Source organism: Limulus polyphemus, unplaced genomic scaffold (assembly GCF_000517525.1).
Source record: "Limulus polyphemus unplaced genomic scaffold, Limulus_polyphemus-2.1.2 Scaffold825, whole genome shotgun sequence".
In the NCBI taxonomy this organism is placed as follows: domain Eukaryota; kingdom Metazoa; phylum Arthropoda; class Merostomata; order Xiphosura; family Limulidae; genus Limulus; species Limulus polyphemus.
This window is the reverse complement of record NW_013666435.1, coordinates 144922-168573: the sequence shown is the minus strand read 5'-3', so window position 1 is coordinate 168573 and position 23652 is coordinate 144922. Positions and strand designations below refer to the sequence as shown.

Sequence of the window (23652 nt, the reverse complement as noted above, 5' to 3'; positions counted from 1 at the left end):
CTTTATGTTATTTGATACGATAACACGAGTGCAAGTGAGACGCGTCATTTTAACTTCTGTATCGTTAAGCCAGGCACAGGTGAAAAGTCAATATAATAAAAATAATAAATATATATTGTTATGAGATTTAAGATATTTCATGTAAACATTTGTGTTTTCGTTTTATAATTTGTGTTTCATATTAAAATGAAAGAGGCATAATTTATGCTTATTTCCTAATTTTTTATGGTGGTTGAGAGATCGGTCAAATTTACCAAACCCGTACTGAGATTAATTACAGAAAATAACAGATAAAATATAAAGTTTTTTCTTAACAGATGTTTGATAACTATCTCGACATTATAAAGATTTCGCATATGAAATTTGAAAATTTTCTGATGCATAAAAGTATTTTTCATCCTAAAATTAAAATTACTTTATATGATAGATAGGCAAAATGTGAAAAGAAAAGAAAGGCAATAGAGAAACATTGCTTTACAAACCTTAAGACTTAATAAGAAAAATTAGATATCTTGCGTATGAAAGCATTGTAATGTTCACTGATAAACTGCCAAATTTCATTAACATTTGCTTACTAATTTAAAAGTTATGGCATGAAAACTATAACAAGCACAAAATGGTTACGGGATCTGTCCCAGGGACCTAGTCCGGGTTGAAAGAATTAAAACAGTTATATCGCAAAAGACAAATAATATAGTAGTACTATTAATTATTTTGGATAAAAATAAGTTTCGTGAGATACAAAATGCTTTATTAAATGCTAATGATAGTTTTTCACTAAAAGCCTTGTAATGTTTCTAATTTATCCTATAAAATTAAATGCAAACATATACTTGCCCAATTCAGAAACTACTATGTAAACACTACAAAAAATAATAATATACTCACATCAAAGCCTTGCAAACGTCCCACGTTCATCATATCATTAGCAGCTTTAGGTACCACATGCATAATATGGACGGCTTTCCTTAAGTCTTCTGCTTCTTTCTGAAGTCCAGCCTTTTCTGTGTATTTAAGTATATCCTGAAATTCAGACATACCTTCAAAACTTAAATATCATAACACTTTTAACAACAAATGTAAATATATATAGCCCCTCAACATTAAAAATGGGCTGTGGCTCTAATGCTTTAGTTATTTGATACCAGTTAAATGTCACACCTTTCTAAGTATCATTGTTGGAAGTGTAAATTTACATTCAATTTGTTTATCTTTTTGGTTAATGATATGCTACCCTTTTGTTCATGTTGCAGTCCAACCATTAGAAAGTAAGTTGGTTTTTAACATATTAGATTATGTTTCTGGCTAATTAGTTACTGAAGATGTTAGCATAAACTAAGAGACATTACATACCAGATTATATTAGCCAGAAATTAGTTACTGAAGATGTTAGCATGAACTAAGAGACATAATCTGGTATGTAATGTTAGCCAGAAATTAGTTTCTGAAGATGTTAGCATGGACTAAGAGACATTACATACCAGATTATGTTTCTGGCTAATTAGTTAATGAAGACATTAGCATGAACTAAGAGACATTACATACCAGATTATGTTTCTGGCTAATTAGTTACTGAAGATGTTAGCATGAACTAAGAGACATTACATACCAGATTATGTTTCTGGCTAATTAGTTAATGAAGACATTAGCATGAACTAAGAGATATTACATATTAGATTATGTTTTTGGCAAACTAGTTATTTGAGATACTAGTGTGAAATTAGATATTACATATTAGATTACGTTTCTGGCTAACTAGTTACTAGAGGTACTAGCATGAAATAAGAGATATCTATTAGATTACGTTACTGGTTAAATGTACAAGAGTATAAATGACTGAAAATAGACATTAAAGATGCATTTCTGATTAGTTATATAAAGATGTAATTAGTGAATACATTAAATTATGTGACTGATTAGCTATACAAAGACAAAATTGATGAATATGGATGTTACTTTATGTTTCACATTAGCTGTATTTCCTTACCTTCAGTAGCAGCTGATACTTCATCACTCTCTGGACAGGTTTGATAAGTAAGTCAGGCAGCTGAAGTTTATGACCTAGCTTCTGTCTCACCTCCTGAAACAGATGCTCTTGTAAGGATCAACAACAACTGAACAATTGGATCACAGTACTCACCTTACACTGCTATAGTCTTGGTGAAAGCACAAACTAAATAGCTATACAAATACCACACAAAATCATCTACAGTAATGGTAACATATGCACTTACCATCTGGTAATGGATATAACAACATGAAAGTAGAATTGTGAGTGAAATTATAGCATATTACAGTTTTGGTGACATTACAGTACAAAGAAGCTCTTACTGTAAATATTTTGTTACATACAAACTATGTGTATAATGTTTGTTACGAGTAGAAAATGCATTAAAGAAAAAAATCTTCACCTTTTGTCTAGTGTTTAACATACTAACAACAGATTCACCATAGATATATAAAAATTAATTTCTATTCTAGCTTTTAGTCTAATGAAAGCAAAATATTTATAAGCAGAAACTGATTTATTTTACTAATATTACAAAAAGTATCTTGGTAAGAATGTTCAAGATAATGCAGTCCTATAGTTTTTTATTCTTCATCTTTTATTCCCTTTATTTTTACAATCACACCTGGATGACAAATTGAAAAATACAAACAACGTTTGATAATGACACATCAGAATCAGTGTATCAAATTAAATGCAAAGACCATGATAGTTCTTACATCAGAGAAACTAAAAGAAAGCTTCCAACAAGATGAAAAGAAAACTTTAAAGATTACTCTTTTGCATTTGAACACATGGTTGGATATAATCACTCCTCTGATTTCTCAGACGTTGAAATCATTGACAAAGAAATCAATACAAGTCATAGAAAAACAGAAGCAGCTCTCTATATCAAAAATCAAAGTATAACATTAATAAATATGCAAGTGTACGCTTATATTTATTCTAATTTTTGTCTTCCTCATTTAGCAATTATTCATTTCTATTACATTATTATTTAATGATTTAATATCAGTCTGATAATGTAAAACATGAGTTTGAACTGTCATGTAATTCAATTCAGAGCTTGCCATCTGATGATGATAGGTAAACCTACTGAAATACTGTCTTTTAAAAATAAGGATTTTAAAAATATATACTTGTTTATCTGTAACTAAACATAAAAAAATTAGTTAGGCAAGTCTTCTTATAAATTAAGTAAATAAATGCTGAAAAAATTTCACTTTTTTTTACAAATAACTTACCTCAAAATAAGTATCAATAAATTCTGAAACTATGTACTCTGACTTTGGTTTATTTTGACAGTAGACAACATACATGTGTAGCCTCCTCTCATAACGACGAAATAGTGGACCTAATCTCGCTGGTTCAGCTGCACATTTCTGTAACTCCCCATAAAATGTACTACAAAGTAAAATAATAGAAACACAGATGAAAATATAAATATTTACTATATAATTAGGCAGTTTATAACTTATTCTTACCTTTTCCTTATAATAATCTGAAAAGTTGGAGAAAAGTATTTCAATAACAAAACTACAGTTATCTAGTGAAAGTGGATAATAAATGTCATTATAAAAACAAAAATTCCCCTAACCCATTTACTAACAACTATCATAATTAAATACTGTTATATATTTAGCTATACTTACTCTCTGTGCCACTCATACATAGCTTCAATATTTCCAAAGACTATCTTATCCTTTCCATTCTTCAAATCGTCTGGTACAGGTATTTCCCCAGACTTCATTATCGCTATATAACCCTTTCCAAAGAAAAGTTTAATAAACAAGTAAAACATTAAAATTACATTAATGCGACTTATATTTTAAATTTAACAGTATTACAGAAATTGACGTTTGAAATAAATAAAAATATCTTGAAACTGCAAAAATATGTTTCTTTCATAAAAATGAGAAATCACATGCAAAACAGTTTACTTAGACTTACATTAGTATTATAACATCCTTAAACTTGAAACTATATTAATTGAAAGACATTACATCAACACATTTTTTATTCAAAGATGGCAACCTTGAGTGTATTTTAAGTATCCTTATGAAAACACATGGTCATATTTATCATATACAAACAAAACAGACTTACAGACTAAGTTATTAATGAAAAAATAATAATAAGACAATAAATTACAAAAACAAATTAGTGATATACACTACATATTTCACAAAATACAAAATATGAAACTTAAACAAATAATAACATTTCTAATCTCAACAGCAAACCAAATCAAAACAATAGCTATTAAACAAATAAAAAAATTATACATTTTCTGACTAAGTTAGCAATATTCATTTCTTTAATAAAAAAGCTTAGAAATTTAAAATTAAAGATCTTAACCAAATAAGATGATATATTTCATAAAATTAGTGACAAATACACAAATATAAGATCACAAAATCAAAACTATAAATCAAATAAAGACAATTAATCTATAAAAAAAAACAATCAGTGATACAAATCATAAAAAAAAATACAAAACCAGTGGGTTCTTAGACTAAAATGCTTGTGTTTTATCGGAAAATAGATGAAACTAAAATGATTAAGCTTCTAACAAATACATCATTAACGAATTTTACTTTCTAATACCCAAACAATTTTACTAGTCCTATGTAAGCTGTTTTCTTACACTTTAAGATCAGAGGGCTTCAATTAATAAAAGCATGTTACAAAATCTCCTATCTTTAGTGATGGCATAATTGCATTTGAAATAAAAACCACAGTTACTAAAATTATCATTTTGAGAAATTGAGATACATAATTTTTTTTGTATAGAATTGTCACTGGTGATGAAAAATGGAGGTGCAATTCATGTTATTTCTTCCACATATTGTTAGTCTTCAAAACATTGAAATCTTTATCATATCGCTGCAATATATAATATATTTTGCCCTATAAAAAGCCAGTCTTCTTTCAACCTTATAGATATATGTTAAATAGTTCATTAAAACACCAGTAATAAACCTTGTATAAGTTGACACTAGTATCGAGGGGAAATGGAAATTGTCCATTTCCTGATATTATACCTTTTATATTCAGGTGGCTACGCCATAGCCTGTAAAGGGTTAAAGTAAAACCTATTTCTTGATACTTAATATGAAAATGTGTGGACGCATTTTATTAATGCTTCAAAAGACACAGAATTTCTGTAGCTTACTGCATTTCCCCTGTTTTATGTATTTATAAATATAAGATTAAAGCTTCCTGTCATTATAATCATTTATACAACTGTGACTATAGTGCAACTGGGCATTGAGAAAAGCCAGGATAATTGCATAATGTTAGGGCTAATTCTCATTTTAGACTTTTGTTTTTTTGAATACTTTTCTGCAAGTATATGTCATTTAGATAACGATCGTTTGCCTAAATGTTGACGATATACACATATACAGAGTTTTATCACACAGTAACTCCATTTGTTATTCGTGTTATAATAACTTTGGCCTTATTGAACTGACTGCTCTCTTTGCTTAAACAGATTTAGTGTAATAACTATTTCAATAACATTTTAGTTGTTAATGTAGTTATATCTTACCAAATTACCTGTAGCGATAGGAGCTATCCTGTGATGCAGCAAATGTTTTTCAGAATGAAAGACAAAATCAGCTTTCCGGCGACTCAGCGGTATGACTAATGGCTTATAACGAGAAAAATCGGGGTTCGATAGCCACGATAGGCAAAACATGCCATGTTTTGCCCCCCCCCCCTCCCTCAATTACAATTTTGAAACCTGTAATGGATAGAGCACAGACAGTTCACTTGTGAATTTTGCGCTTAACAGTAACCAAGACCAAGAGAAAATAAAAAAATAATTGTATTACTTCAAACTATTGCATTGTTTTTACGATACTATTATCTCAACTATTTCAGTGCTTCACCAGCTTTCGGTATTCAAAACCGTGATATAAACCCTCTTGGAAGAAAAAATGGTTTTCTAGAAACATATTATATTTTCTGGTCTTATCGACGTGAGTGTGAGTGTCTTTGGATGGTGATAACATTGAATTTTAAATTTGAAGTCATAAGGTAGCTGGTTATCTATTTAATAAAAAGGCGTATATAAGCACCTCGAATCTTATTAAGGAACCATAATAATGTTAACTTACCCACCTTAGTTCATACCTTTCGATATAATAAATGCAAATTTTTAGTCTGTCAATTTTTTACTAAAAAAAATGCTTATTAAGACCATATCTTAATGGAACGTTCTGTTTGCAAGATCTAGCTAACTCTCATATCAATAACATTTTTCAGTTCGAACAGCACTCCCGCCGACCCAGAAGTAAAATGGAGGATTTACAATACTAAAAATCGAGATTCGATACCCGCATTGGTCTAATGTTTAGTTTAAACACAAAAATTCGAAACTATTTTCAAAGTCAAAAAATAATCGTGTTGAAAGATAACATAGAATGTTGTCTTTTATATTTTGTTTACTAGTTTAACTATCCATCTTAATTATATCTCTTCGGTTATGTGCTGCAGGATAAGAAAGACTTAATCAAATGGGCATGGTTATCGCTCATTATCTAAATTTTCTCATTTTCTTTCTTAACTTCTCAGAACGTGGATAACGTTACAAGATTATTATTATTATATATATATATATATATATATATTTCAAAATTGACGAAAACATTAAACACCATTCTTAATTTGATGAATAGTTCTCTCTCTGTTTGAGAAACAGCAGAACTAAAAAAATATATATATATCAAATATTTCTAATCCATTCTAATCAAGTAGCACTTAATAGTAAACACATCTATTAATGATGCTATCTATGAACAAGAAGATCATTCCAGCTATTCTATTGTATAGAGCTGGCGTAAATATGTAATAACGGACGAAGAACTATACAATTAGTTTTCCCATCTGACGTTAACTGAAATAGTTTAACGGTCGATTTCTGGCATAATAATATTTTTGTTTTCCCAACAGGCACGTCTTTACTGACTTGTATGGATACCGAAGTGTTATTCCTAAAATATCAAATAGCATCATGATATCTTGTACATGCAATATTGTTTAACTTTGGTCGAAAGGTTTGTTTGAAGATAAGCACAAAGTTACACAATGGGCTATCTGTGCTCTGTCCACTATGGGTATCTAAACTCAGTTTCTAGCGTTGTAAGTGTAGACTTACCGATGGGGAGGGGGGGCTGGTCGAAAGGACTTTTAATATGTTACTTCTATTATATTTACTTCTATATATTTAAACCTTATGCTGGCAACTCGTGATATATTGATTGGCAACTTATGTGACACTATATCACATATTTTACGTTTTATGCTGGCGACTCGTGTTCTATTGATTGTTTGGGTGATACTACATCACAATAATCTAATATATAAATCTTAGTTTGTGTCTGTTTGTTCGCACCTTTCAGTCATCTGTTCCTTATACGTTTCCACATTTTTTGATCATTCAGCACCAAACTTGACACAGTGATATAGGATGACATGAGGAAGGTCATGAAGGGGTTGGGGTTAGATCCCCGCCTTTTATATAAATAAACGTCAATTTGTTTATGTATCTGTTCCTTATACGTTTCCACATTTCTTGATCAATCAGCACCCAACTTGATACAATGATAGAGGATGACATGAGGAAGGTCATGGAGGGGGGGGGGGTTGAGGGGGTTGGATTCCCATCTAACTTCATATCAAATTTCAGAAAAACTACCAAATCAACACAACTGGACACAATGGTACAGGATGACATGCGGAAGATCATCAGGAGGCAGGATCCCCATCTAATTTTCTATTGATAGAATTCTTGAAAACAGTATGTATTTCTTTTCAGTATTGGTACGTTTATGTATTCTATTGCACTTATATTGTTTATTATGTTAATAAAAAATAAAAACACGATTTCCTATCCTTTGTTACAAACGAGTTTTTAGTTCACTCGTTCTTCGGACGGGTACTTCAACTAGTACTATATAAAGTCATATGCTGGTGCCTCGTGATCTATTAATTGTTTGTGTGACACTAAATAACAATAAGACTATATAACGCCTTGTGCTGGTGCCTCGTGATCTATTAATTGTTTGTGTGACACTAAATAACAATAAGACTATATAACGCCTTGTGCTGGCGACTCGTGATCTATTAATTGTTTGTGTGACACTAAATAACAATAAGACTATATAACGCCTTGTGCTGGCGACTCGTGATCTATTAATTGTTTATGTGATACTAAATAACAATAAGACTATATAACGCCTTGTGCTGGCGACTCGTGATGTATTAATTGTTTGTGTGATACTAAATAACAATAAGACTATATAACGCCTTGTGCTGGCGACTTGTGATGTATTGAAAGTTTGTATGGCACTTGATCACAGCAACACTGATAAGATTTTTTTTGTTTCAAATATTTCTTTCACTGGTCATATACTACGGGTTTCAACGTAAGAGGAACATAATAACATCTCCATCACACACCTTGCTTGCCATACAACACTGGCGACGAGGCCTTTCACTGGGTACCAGTGATTGTTAGATCGACTGGGAATGCAACGCTATTTACATTAGTCATTTACAGCAACTCAGTTATTGTGGTATATAACGTCTTCAGCCGACTAAGTGTGATTTATTGATCAACAGTTTGTCCTTTCGCTATTTATCAGTCCTCGTAGATTATAAGAACTTCACTTTCTTATCTTTTCAGCTAACTGAATTAGTAGTTTTGGTTTCGTATACAAGAACACTTTCTTTGAAGACCGTGAGCTACTAACTCTGGTATAGCAACCATTACAGTCGACTGCGGAACTTAACATAGCATAGCTACGTAAGAATACACACCTAATCATACTGATTTTTATTTTTCATAAACAAATGATATCTCTGAAAATATAGCAACTTGGCAAAAGGTTCCTTGTATATCATATCTTATCACAAAAATCATTGTACATCAAATATCAAAAAATAAAATATAAACTTATGAGCTAATTGAGTTTCACAGAACCATGTAGTTAACAGCCATTTTTGAGCTTGTGGGATGAAAAGGGTTAAAATTTGATAATGAGCAGATTACCCAACTCATACGGTAAATTAAAAACGAAGCTGGTTTTCCCCCTGTAATATTAGTGTCTGAAGCCCCTTCTGTATACTGTAAAAGTGAAAAATCCATAATTTAATGCATTACATAGACTTTACAAATTCAGGTCTGTGGGATCGTGCATTTCGTTAGTTAGATTGTTTGCTTACCTTACCATTTTTTTCACAATGCTACTTAAGAACTATCTGAGCATAAATGTCCCTACTTTTGAACTAACAGGCTGAAGGGAAGGCAGTTAGTCAACAGCACCCACTGCCAACTTGTCTGACAAAATAGTGGTATTTCACTGTCACTTCCCTATATTACGGGCCCCAATTGCGAAGCGAGTTTGCGTGGTAACAAGACACGAACCATAAAACCTCGGGTTCACAGTTTGACTACATTAACCATTTATCTATTCCCTGCTTACGTGCAATTAGTGAAAAATAAATTCTAACTCTGTTTATAAAATAGGAATTCAGCCGTGTCAAGTGTACATTAGCAAAATGTTATAACGATTCTGTAATTCTGACAACCTAATATAATGGCTATTTTTACACTAATAAATACGTTCAACGTGGTATTTAATTGAGATTTTTGTTAATGCTTTCTCACTAGTATGTAGTTTAAATAAAAATATTTACCTGTAAAAAGTAGCTGCAATATGTTGAGGAGTAAAATTCCATATTGTTATAAATTTTTTCTGTAGTGTTGTAATTTGAAATATTAGCATAGAATACCAGAACTCTTCTATGGGTTCAAAAGCCCTTTCTTGATTTAAAATGACCGCAATGAAACGATCAAGATGATCCAATATCTCTAACTATGGGGATGGAGCAGTACCAGAAAACAAATCCCGTTAAGACACCTGTCTCTGATATCTGAGCAAGTGTACCACGTTTGGTCTTGATAGTTTATGAGTAGGAATATGAAAATAGTTTCAAAAATGGTGCCACCCGGAATCCAGATATGGCCAATAACACAAATTCCGGTACCAGATTCGAGTTCGGAAATCATGCAAACTTAATCTTAGACCCCATCATTCCTGGGTATCTTTCTTAAGGCGTTTTAACCCAACTTGGTACTCCTTATTAGGGAGATACGCCATATAAATAACGATGCCCCAGGGTCACCCCCGAATTCGCCTACTAAATTTGGTCCAGCTAACCCCGAAAATGTGAGAGGAGTTCGCGAACAAACAAATACACAACCTGAAGTGATATAAGATATTTCAAAATTGTATGATTCAGATCTAAACCAAGCACCGTGACAAAAGTGAAAACTCGGAGTCTGTGCTGCTCAATACCATTTGGAATAATTGGAATAGATATTAATGCATATAAGTCATAAATCAAACTATTATCTTTAAGTTCAAATCAATATATCTTTTGTTGTTGTCGAGTATAAACAGAGGTGTCGTAGTCCCCCTCCCCCGTTGTTATTTAACACAATCTGGCACATCGCCACAAACAGAACTGGGTAGTTTACCCCTCCCCATAAATACTTTTTTATTAATTGTCAACGAGGGGAGAAATGATATTCGTGAGAAAAAGGATTGGACCCCTCTCCAACATCTACAATAATAGTTGTGATATAACTAATGAAAGTAAAACAAAACAGCTGTTAATCATTTGCATTTTTTCTTTTTTTCATTCACCACTACGACCTTTTTTATCGCCCCCATCAAAAATGTTTACAAGACGTTGCTCCTTGTAACCCCCCTCCGTCACAACTGCTCTAGTCTTTAACTGATTTACTATATGAGTAGTTATAAGCTACAAGTACCATTTAAATTATGTTTAAGTTACAACAGTAAATCAATAGATGTAAAACCTACTGTTAAACTATTATTGTTTTTAGTGAAGCAAATTAATCGAGGCAGGTGATGATATTTAGAATGTCAAGCTGTGGTTATACCGGTGAACAGTTAATCCTCTTATTTGTTAAAACTAGTCACCTCTTAGGTAACCTGTGCTGATTAATGGTTCCCTTCTTCTGATCAGCTGTTCTAAACCATAGGAATGACTAACTGAAATTGATCTGATTGTTTTGTCAATGCATTGCATAGTATGTCAATCGGATTTGAGATACCGACACAAAAATAATGGGCTGATGAAACGTACTGTGACTGAGATATAAAAGTCAGTTCGGTTATAAATATTTTTGATATTTTTGGACTTCATATATTTTTTGTTCATAAGTCATATTAAATGAAATCAAAACATTATCCTTACATGCAGTTAACATCAAAACATTGGTAAAATGTACATATATTTACATCAGTCGTGTGTACACATCTTAAAGAAGTTAAAATTGATGTTAATTGTAACGTTGCTTGAGGTCAGCCACTGCTTCTAAACGTAAAATCCCCAGAAGTTTGCCTCCTCTCCTTTAAAATTTAATGTTGTTATAAATTGGCCCCTGTTTCTAAATGTAACGTAACAGGAAGTCATCCCCACTCTTTTAAATTTCAATGTTACTGAAAAACAGCAGCTTTTTCTAAATGTAACACCGCTGTACGTTAATAGCTGATTTTAAATACAATATTGCTGGAATTTAGCAGTTGATCCTATATGTAATGTAACTGGGAGTTAAAAACGATTTTGTATACAAGGTTTCTGAAATGTAACAGATAGTTCTAAATGTAATGTTGCTCGAAGTCAGCTACTGTTTTAAAATATAATGTTTCTTGAAGTTATCAATTAATACTAAATGCAATGTTGCTAGAAGTTAGCAGCTAGTTTTATATGTAATGTTACTGGAAGTTAACAACTGGTTCTATATGTAATATTGTTGGAAGTTGACAGTTGGTTAGCAGTCTGATTTATATGTAATGTCTTTGAAAGTTAGCAGCTGGTTCTAAATTTAATGGTGCTGAAAGATAACAGCTGGTTGTACACGTAATGATGCTGGAACTTAGCAGCTGGTTCTACAAGTAATGTTGCTGAAACTTAGCAGCTGGTTCTACATGTAATGTTACTGGAAGCTAGAAGCTGGTTCTACATGTGATGTTGCTGGAAGTTAGAAGCTGGTTCTATATGTGATGTTACTGGAAGCTGATAGTTGGTTTTAAATGTAATGCTGTTCAAATTTAGCAGTTTGTACAATGTCTTTGGAAATTAGCAGCTGCTTCTATTTGTAATGTTGCTAAACGTTAGCAGCTGGTTCTATATATGAATTGTTTCTAGATGTTACCAGTTAGTTCTAAATATAATGTTGCATGAATTTATCAGCTGAATCTAAGTGTATTGGCCAGAATCTCGAAATTAGGTTTTTAGTTCTGGAGAGTTGAAGGACTGTCATGAGACGTATTTAAAAGTATAAACTCAGTTGTTGATTTTATGTTACGAGCATAAGGTTAGTTGCATGTGTCAACATAGAAGCAGTTTAATCAAATATATCATATGAGTGTGCAAACATATAACAGTAAAAACAATTTTCTGATACTTGCGCAAAGCTACTAAATGGTTAATAATGCTTGGAGACGGCGTGAATGGGTAATGAAGAAAAACTTTAATACAAGTTTAACATAACAGCAAATGTACAACGTTTCGACAAGGTTTTGTCATCATCGAATTTAAATCTACCAAATGATTATTTGCGTTAACTGTCCTTAGACTAGTTAATCAACAATACCCACCTATAACTTTTGAGTTACTCTAATCGAATACTAAGATTTGACTGCTACACTTATAATTCACTCACAACCGAAGTGTGAAGTATAATCTTGCAGCAACAAGAGGTGACCCATGAATCTGGAGTTGCAGTCGAATATACTACCCTCCAGGCCATGTGCCTTTTTTTTCTGGTAATGTTGAGGAGTTTGCTACAACTGAGATATTAACATGCGTATACCAACAATATCCTTATTAAACTTTAAATGAGATGTATATATATATATGTGTGTGTGTAAGTATGTATGTATGGTATGTATGTAGGCGTTACAGAGCCTTTTTCCGATGGTGTTTAATACGACGGACCTTTTAACAGACTACTGTATAATTTACAATGCAGACTCTGTTTCACAATACACTGATAATGAGTTTGTCCTTCTTCTATTTACATTCTTCCCAAAGTCCGTCAACTATGCATGCACACTGACTTCTAAGGGCCCGTTTGAGTAGCTCAAATGCAAAAAAGCTGAGGAAAGATGCCTACGGAAAGTATAGCGTGAATTTTCGTTTATATATAAATTTTACATGGAACTGGAGTGTTGACTTGGTAATGTGGCTGGATGTTGTGTCTTAATGGAGCCACCCCTCGTTGCATACAAAGATTGTATTTCCTCACAGTATAATGGTGTTAGTTCAATGTGCTGACGTACTTCCCGTTATCACATATCGAATACTTATTGAACAGCTTTTGATAGTTGAACGTTACGTTTGAGTTACTCTAATCGAATACCAAGCTTGGAAAAGCTTGCGAGCATAGTACCTGTGTCACCTTTTAAGCACTAAATCCACATAAATTATTTTTGATATACAAATTGTTACAATAGATCGTAAACAACCACCTATTGTCTTAGTTGGTTGTAGCCCGTTTGTTAAGAAGTATAATTCCAAGTGTCTTACAGATGTCAGAAGAGGAATACGATGACAACTTTGATGTTCAAGCTCATGTCAATTATTATTAATCATACTGAGATTTAATTATTATACTGGCCAATGCAGATAGGTGGACACCATCTATCATTTTTCTTACTTCTATCTACATTTTCCTGTCTTGAAGAGTAGTTTTGGAATATTTAAATCTTAAGTTGGGTGTCCATAATTATTCAGTTCAATATATTTTGTATGATAAAAATGATGGTCAAATCCCACTAGTCAGTCACACAATAGTATCCCAATGGTTGGTGGTGGGAGTTGTTGTCTGTCCTCCTTCCATCTAGTCTATTAGGCCAAATTAAGGACAATTATACCAATAAAACCCTTGTGCAGTCTTGCTCAAAAATTCTAGAACGAACAAAAACTCTTCTACAGATACAGTGCACTGGATTATCAGGGTAAAAATGCAACATTATGGGGTAGACATGATTGGCAACAATGTTAAAGCACATTCTAAAGTTTTATGACATTCTTAAAAATAAAAAAAAACAATCCTGCCACAGCCCACACTATTACACCACCTCAAGAATCATGCACTTTTAAAAAGACACAAATAGGGTTGTGTCTCATGAAATTTTCTCTATGTTTCTGAGTTATCATCAGTATAAAAAAAATCATAGAACAAGACTAACATTATTACATCATATGTTTCCACTCATTCATTGTCTACACTTTGCACTCTTATGATCACTAAAACTGTGATTTAGATTTGAAATAGGTAATTTTTGTAGACTTATCGACTGCCATAATACTTTTTTTATAATATCTTTCGTATGATATGTTTGAACGCAGTCAATTCCTGGCCACTGTTAAAGAAATTGATCAAGTAAGATATACTCTTTAACACTTTTAAGTTTGTCTAATCGTGCGTTTTCCTTAGTCAATCACAGGAAATTTGACTGTAACATTATTCTTATTAACAGATAATTTCCTTCTTATTGACACTAATAACAAACTTTGATCGCAAATTTATTTAAACAGCTAATCAAAACAGTTAGTTGACAGCGATGCTCTTGCTAGATATGCATCCATTGTCATGACATAATCAGAAACATAGATATCTTTACTCTTATTAATTATCTTACAGAATAATCCTGACATCACGACATTTCCGCACTTGTGGGGCTCAAAAACAAATTACCTGTGATCATGACCAATCTGTTTTACTTACGTAAATAGTGGTACATAAATGCATGGGTTGTAAATCCTAAAACATTTATCAGACAGCATGCATTTATATACACATATAACTTTTAAAACTAAATTAATTAGATTATTCAAGTAAACACAAATAGAATATTAACGGTTTCAGACACTTAAAAAATATCCTATTTACTAGTTTTCCATAATGCGTTATGTATAACAACCTAGGATTGAGCTATGCTTTGCTAACGGAGCTTAAGTTCGATCGTTCAAAAAATAGTAAAAAGTTTTGTGTAGATGACATTGTTTATATGTGTGTGTGTTTTTGTGCTTGTAGAATTGTAAACAAATGTTATATGAACAAAAGTTTAATGTTACACATATAGTGCACCTTGAAAGTTGTAGAAATTGTAAATGTGATGAAGTATCTAAGGATATAATACTTGATTATGAGTAAGCGTGAAAATTTTTTAAGTATATTGCATTTTGATATTAAAAATTATAAGTTATAATTTATGCTTTTTCAAAATGATGAACTAAGCACTCTCGCGCTTATTTATTTTATATTTTTGCTGTTACACAGAATAATTCAAATGTTTAAAAAACAGTCTATTTCAGGGCTAAATATTTTGTTTTCAGCTTTATTAAAAATTATAGTAATAATTTAAGTAAATCAAGGAATATATAAGTGAAAACGAGTGATATATAAATGTGTGTTTGTGTGTGCGTTACAATATCAAGTAGTAAGACATTTTACGGGACCGATAAGTGCGTGATATAGCTCAAAACTTCAGTATTCAGCTGATTATGCTATAGGACTTATAGTACAATATGAATAAACATGTTTCATATATCAACCTGTACCACCGAAAGTTGAACAAAGCCAATGTTACATCTCGCTAGAAAGCCATATGACTTGCAAATATATTTCATATTTCAATTTCTAAGACCTAACGTTGAACAAAGCCAGTGTTAAATATTGCTGGAAAACAATATGACTTGCAAATATGTTTCCTATTTCAATCTATACCACCGAAAGATGAACAAAGGTAGTGTTAAATATTGCTGGAAAACAATATGACTCGCAAATATGTTTCCTATTTCAATCTATACCACCGAAAGATGAACAAAGCTAGTGTTAAAAATCACTGGAAAACCATATGAATTCATTAAAAATCTTGTTTGCTTTAAAAAAATTAGAGAGGTATATTTTAACAAAATTTAGATAATAACATTCCTTATTTGGCTGCTAAGGAATTGTATAACACAAATGGATAATTGCCTTTTATGTAAAAAAAGATTATACTTCTAGGAACATCCTCATCGAAGCTCTTTGGCAGGAATGGGGTGTAATCCCGTAGATCCCGATCTCAGATCTTATAAAAATGATGTTTAAAGACTTTACGCCTTAAATAGTTTAAATGTCAGATCTGTTAATTCTAATTTTGTACCCTTTGATTCATATTTGTTTATCTAAAAAACAGGAACTATTTTTTCTTCTAATTCAAAACTTCTTACCAATTTTTTTCTTAACCTAAAACTGTAACAGAAAGATCGGTTTGGGTTATATAGATATAGATCAAAACCTTGTAATAATTAAAATCAGAACTTATCTACTATCAAAGTTGCACCCCACCACCCCAGTAGTTCAGCGGTAAATGTGAAGACTTACAAGTCTAAAATTAGGGTTTAGATTTTAGTGGTAGGCACAGCACAAACAGATTATTGTGTAGCGTTGGGCTTTAAAAATCAACAAGCATAAACTTACAGTTGCTTTTATTGTATTATTGAACTTCTTTTATTTTATTTTTTACTGCTTATAATGAAAAAAAAATGAATTCCTCGTTCACGCGAATGATTTTTCTACACGATTTTCGGCAGTCTTTATTGTGAAACTTTACTACTGCATGTATTCTTAATGAAGTGTTCTACTGTTACTAAGTAAGAGGAGTGGCAATTATATAACTTTTATTTATAGAAGAAAATTACCAATTTTTGTAAACAGCATTACTTTTTTATCGTTAAAAAAAATTGAAGTTAGTTTCTACACAATCGAGATAAACTAAAAAAAAGTTATTTTCCAGAAGAAGGATTAGGTTCAAGAAGCGTTAATAATTCATATGAAATTATATGAGATTCGTAAATTTCTTGGCAAACAGTCAAACGTTATGTCTGCAAACATTACATATCAAGTTTTTTCTTTCAAATTTGGTACATTAATAGAAGATTAATTCATGCCCGGAACAATATCAGATGTTTTCCAGTTTTGTAAATCTATGTTTAATCGTGTAGATTTTTAACTGTGATGCCTAACGGTGGCTTAACGGTAAGTTCGCGGGCTTAAAACGCTGTGAGCAAAGCGTATATAATCCATCGTTTAGTCTTTTTCATTAAATATAAACAAACAACCTGACTGTTATAAGAACTTTCTTAAAAACATTTAATCGTCAGATACTCCGCGTCTTCTACGCGTAAAATGAAAAGTGTACTTTATCATGAACATGGAGAACAGGTTTTCTTACACTAGATATCGTAGCTACGTCAGCTTTTCCAATATGCTGTGTGGCTCCAAAAATTCATCAATCACAACTAACTATTAAATATAGCTAATTATCTTTAATAATCTCATGAGTGTTCCTATCTGTCCAGTGCCATTAATTAACGCCCAGTGACATGGTCATTGATAATGTAAACTGCTCATTTGATACTTTTATTTTATCCTGCTCTATATTGAGTATAAACAGGCCTTGCATTTAATGACGTGTACCTGTTTCTTTAAAAAAAATTAATGCTTCTGGTCAGTTACGTTGATAAAGGTTCAAAATAAGTTTTGAAATAATAACAACCAATCCAAAATATGAAGCCTTTTTTCTGATTTTGACGACATATTTTTCTGTAAAATAGTAATACAAAGAAGGAAACGACAACAACATGACATATATAATAACTTTGTGTACATATAAATGTATATAAATATATTGTATACAAATTTATACATATATAAACTTCATTAATGGAACTTATTTGTTGTTTTTCTTAACTCAAAGCTGCACAATGTCCGCCGAGATCTCCTACGTTATAACTTCTCACACTTATCGTTTAAAGAGAAGACCTAGAGAAGTAGGAGTGTTTTTGTTTGTTTGTTTTGTTGAATTCTGTGCAAAGATAATCGAGTGCTTTCTGCGCTAGTAGTCTCTGAGTTAGAAGTGACAGACAACTGTTTTACCGACGAAAAGTAGAATTTACCGTTACATTACATGTCCCGCAAATTGCGAGTCGAACACCCTAATCATGCCACTGATGAAACTCAATACAAAAAAAAATGTATGAAAAATAAAAATCCCTTCTATAGAATAAAATAGAAATCGGAAAATGTATTTTTAAATTATAACGTTTCTCCCCTCTTTCATCTGCGCTATATTGTAATATAGTATCTCTGTTTAATACATACTTTCTCAAAGGCTCTTTCAACTTAATAAATCTCAAAGTATGAAAAATAAATCGGCGTGAAACACTTGCTGTGAACATCAATTGTTCCTTGCCATCTAAAGCACCATTTTCGATTTGTACAAATACCAATGAGATGATCTTGAGAACCGTAGAGAAATGATTTGTGAAATACAATAAGTCTTCAAATTCAGCTACCAACACTGCATTCTGAATGTGAAAAATTATAAGGGACTATAAAGATTTAGTCTAAGAACCAAGAAGAATATATGGGTATCGACGGACTGTTTTTATACTTGATACGAGAATGGTCGACCTACGTTCAGCAGCTTCGTAATTTCCATATGATAAATTGTTTCTATCGTTGAGGGATTACTTAAAAAGTGAGATAAGAAAACGGGGTAATCTGAAGAGGATAAAGTGGAAAAAAATGCTGATTTCACAGTACGGAGGATCCATGGGGCGGTACTTGAAAAAGTTATTTTATCATAAGTTTGTCTTTGGCACAAAGCGAAAACTTTTTTGTATAGTCACATCAGTTGGGACGTCATTGTGTGTGATTACAAGTTTTTAGATAATAGATTTAAACATATGCACACACACACACACAAAACATTCATATGAAATTAGATGGGGTCCCAACCCCCCCCCCCCCTTATGTCATCTTGTATCACTTTGTCAAGTTTGGTGCTGATTGATCAAGAAATGTGGGAACGTATAAAGAACAGATACACATACATATCGACGTTTATTTATATAGAAGAAGAGGGGTCCAACCCTCAACCCCTTCATGTGGAAATGTATAAGGAACAGATACACAAACACACATTTTGACGTTTATTAATTGTAACAAATTTGTTATTATATATTTATTTTAATATCAACGTTTATTTGGATTAAGTTTATATTTAGAAACATACATGGCTTATACTGTTAAATGTGTATTGCGAAACTCCGCCTATTCTTCAAAGTTGTAGAAGATCCTCGAGAGTAAGAATCAACAGTATATACGTAAACGCTTGTGTTAGCGCCAGTATTATTACTGTATCTATTATTATAGAGTATCTATTATTAATTTGCTACAGTCAGTGTGCTATAAACTTCAAAAGCTATAGCTGTAATTGTTATAACGCTTATCAATCGGAAATCTTCAGATATTTGACCAGGGGCATTTACAAAGTTGGAACATTACAAGTCATTTAACTTTAGTGGATTCTCATCGGACATTATTATTTTTACGAAATCATTATATAAATTCATCGCGGAAAACTCGGCGTGTGTGGCTGGTAAATAACGAAGGACAAAGCTAGCTAGCTTCCTGTTAAGTGAATTATACCTACGCCAACTCGTAATTGACTCGCTCATCGTGAACCCTCGATAAGAATCTGGAACTTCTTCGATATCTTATTGAGGGTTCACGATGAGCGAGTTGATTATTATACAACAGGGTTGTAAAATACTGAGTAATGATGTTATACAACAGGGTTGTAAAATACTGAGTAATGATGTTATACAACAGGGTTGTAAAATACTGAGTAATGATTGTATACAACAGGTTTGTAAAATACTGAGTAATGATTGTATACAACAGGGTTGTAAAATCCTGAGTAATGATGTTATACAACAGGGTTGTAAAATACTGAGTAATGATTGTATACAACAGGGTTGTAAAATACTGAGTAATGATGTTATACAACAGGGTTGTAAAATACTAAGTAATGATGTTATACAACAGGTTTGTAAAATACTAAGTAATGATGTTATACAACGGGTTTGTAAAATACTGAGTAATGATGTTATACAACAGGTTTGTAAAATCCTGAGTAATGATGTTATACAACAGGGTTGTAAAATACTGAGTAATGATTGTATACAACAGGGTTGTAAAATACTAAGTAATGATGTTATACAACAGGTTTGTAAAATACTGAGTAATGATGTTATACAACAGGGTTTGTAAAATACTGAGTAATGATGTTATACAACAGGTTTGTAAAATCCTGAGTAATGATGTTATACAACAGGTTTGTAAAATACTGAGTAATGATGTTATACAACAGGTTTGTAAAATACTAAGTAATGATGTTATACAACGGATTTGTATTATACTGAGTAATGATGTTATGTTAAATATACACACAACAATACAATTTACAATAACAATTATTACAAATAGTTATTACGCCCAATAATTTATAAAGAAAAGTTTCACAAACTTACAAGCAATATAAAGTCTTCCTTTTACATCGTTCTTGTAAAGTGGTATTAAACCTCAGTAGACTTGGGCCATCATTCCAATAAAGTGTTATTAAACCTTAGCAGACTTGGACCATTGTATTGTAAAGTGGTATTAAACCTCTGTAGACTTGGACCATTGTTCTTGTAAAGTGTTATTAAACCTCTGTAGACTTGGACCATCGTTCTTGTAAAGTGGTATTAAACCTCAGTAGACTTGGAACATCGTTCTTGTAAAGTGGTATTAAACCTCAGTAGACTTGGGCCATCATTCCAATAAAGTGTTATTAACCCTCAGTAAACTTGGAACATCGTTCCAATAAAGTTTTATTAACCCTCAGTAGCGTACGAGTTACAACTTTAACAAATTGAAACATGCGTGTTTGAAGTAATTATAATATCAGTTACATTTGAATGAAGAGTGACAATGGTAGGGAATGTTTTATTACTACAAATAGCATGATCTCTCAGTATTCAAACTAAACTTTTTAGGCTCTCTCAATTCACTGTTAAATGTTTAAGTCTGTCCCACTAGGTCTCACTTTTGTTCTATTCACCAAAATAACACACTACTTTAGATAATGCTATAAAGCATATGGAACAATCATTTGACTAAAACTCCGACCGACATAAATCAAACTTAATAGGTTTATATTCAAATCAGTAGTTGGTTTTTGGGGTCCTGGAATGGTCTGATGTTTAGGGTATATCGACTCGCAATCTGTGGGTTGCGAGGTAGAATCTGTCTGCCCTTTCAGCCATCGGTGGGTCAGCGATAAGTTTTCGAGGTTCGATTCTCCGAGGGTGGATAGGGCGCAGATAGCTCATTGTGCAGCTTAACAAACAAGAAAACATAGGAATTCTTTCATTGTAATAGTGTGTTTGTTTAATTTTACAGAAAGTTTATGAACTTAGCCCTTGTTTTCTGGTGCGAGTTAGCAGATCTCTTACACTGGTAGTTTACTATTAACTAAAACTAGTCAAAGCAGGAACAGTTTAAGTTTAATCAAACCTAAGTTCATAAAATTTGACCATCGTTCTAATGAGTGTTAAAAAAGACTATGTATTTAAAAGCAGTAGATTAAGAAGCCATATTAAAAACGCACTTTCCGTTATCAATATATGGTAAACGTATAACTTTATATCAATGACATTAGATAAAGCTTTGTATTACAAAGTTACAGGCACGTTTACTGCTTTCTTTAAGGGAAAAATGGAACATTTTGAGTTTGAAACATAATTTTCATATTCTGTTTGTTTGTTTGGTAAGCATAAAATTACACGATCGGCTGTTTTTGCTGTGCTCACGACATGTATCGAAACCCGGTTTTTATCGGTGTGAGCCCTCATACTTTCCGCTGAGCCATTGGGGGCTAAAAGCCATGGTGCTAAGTTTACAGAACAGCATTTGTTTGTTTGTTTAATATTGAAGAAAAGCCACAATGGACTATCTGTTGTGTCTACCGCAGGGAATCGAATCCCGGTTTTTAGCGTTATAGGTTCGCAAACTTACCGCTGTCATAGATTAACAGTAATTGTTGATTAATAAAAGTATTTTTTCTTCAATAATTTAACAAATATCACACATTTATAGCAGTATGAAATGATTAATTATTTAATATACATTTTCCATTATGTAGTGAACGCTCGTTAGTTTTTACTTCACAACTATAATTAATCAATAGTCAATTACATAATGGGTCTCTGCATGTGGTATTCGCTCGGCAAACCCATAATTTACATTTCATGTAAAAGTTATGAAGATAAGGGAGAAAAAAAAAACATTGATTTTTTTGTAATCGAATTCAATGAAAAACTAAATGAGGGCGCTCGACTCGCAATTTGCGGGTTGCAGATTTTCGAACCCAATCACCATACATGCTTTGGGGGCATTATAATGTGACGGTCAAACCCTATTATTCGATTTCATTATCTCAAGAGTTGGCGGTGGATGTTTTGACTAGTTGCCTTCCTTCTAGTCTATCACTTCTAAATGAAGTGACGTTGTAGTTTGATGTCCAAATTATGTTGATATATTCTGTGCTAATAAAGATGCAATATGGTATAAGCTAACTGATTAGATGACTTCTCGTCGCCATCATTACAACACACGAGATGTTTTTTAGATGATATTAAGAAATTATTCTTACTTTAAATTCGTACTGAGCTGGCTGAAAAGAGGTGTGTAAAGAAGCATAAGATACCTTGTTTTAGCGTTTTATCACACACAAACCTGTGGGTTAATACAACGAATGGCGATAATAACATTTTGTTTAACGCTATACATACACTACTGACTCAGGGGATTCAAAAGGCAGAGAACTATACTAATTGAATGTTGGGTAAATTAAAGAAGCCGCCGCTGTTTATAGAAATTAACAGTAATTTCTACAGGGAGTTGAATATGTAGAAATAAGCTAAATGACTAAAACTGTTTTTTGTAAACTAGCTTGGACCTCCTTCAAAGAATGCGTATTACCCTTCTTCAGAAAGCTATTTGTAGCAATGGTTTTAAACATACATGAATGACAAGTTATATTCGCTTATAGTTATTAAGCACATTGTAGTATTATTGTAATTTGCTCTATTTATATTCAAGTAAGAAAACATCAGCAAATACTGTAGACTAACATTTTCAACTGAGACAATGTAACACGAACATCTTAATATCTTGGGTACCGACAACAGGTTTTTACGATACTGAATAATGATGTTATACAACAGGGTTGTAAAATCCTGAGTAATGATGTTATACAACAGGGTTGTAAAATACTGAGTAATGATGTTATACAACAGGGTTGTAAAATACTAAGTAATGATGTTATACAACAGGTTTGTAAAATACTGAGTAATGATGTTCACGTCTACTGAGGGTTAATAACACTTTACAATACAATGGTCCAAGTCTGCTAAGGTTTAATAACACTTTACAAGAACGATGGTCCAAGTCTACTGAGGTTAAATACCACTTTATAGGAACGATGTTCCACGTCTACTGAGGGTTAATAACACTTTACAAGAACGATGGTCCAAGTCTACTGAGGGTTAATAACACTTTACAAGAACGATGGTCCAAGTCTACTGAGGTTTAATAACACTTTACAGGAACGATGGTCCAAGTCTGCTAAGGGTTAATAACACTTTACAAGAAC

The 23652-nt window shown here is 32.2% G+C and overlaps 1 protein-coding gene across 1 annotated transcript in view; it reads right to left on the bottom strand.

The window, feature by feature from the left end:
- Positions 1 to 3832, bottom strand: part of LOC106460732 (obscurin-like) — a 29846-nt gene extending 26014 nt beyond the window's left edge. Inside the window, exons 1-4 of the mRNA XM_013920468.2 lie at positions 3661 to 3832; positions 3253 to 3412; positions 1988 to 2080; positions 889 to 1023 (exon numbers count right to left, since the gene is read on the bottom strand). Coding sequence (XP_013775922.2) covers positions 889 to 1023; positions 1988 to 2080; positions 3253 to 3412; positions 3661 to 3809 — 537 coding nt within the window. The 5' untranslated portion in view covers positions 3810 to 3832. The remainder of the gene's footprint in view (positions 1 to 888; positions 1024 to 1987; positions 2081 to 3252; positions 3413 to 3660) is intronic.
- Positions 3833 to 23652: the final 19820 nt, after the last annotated feature.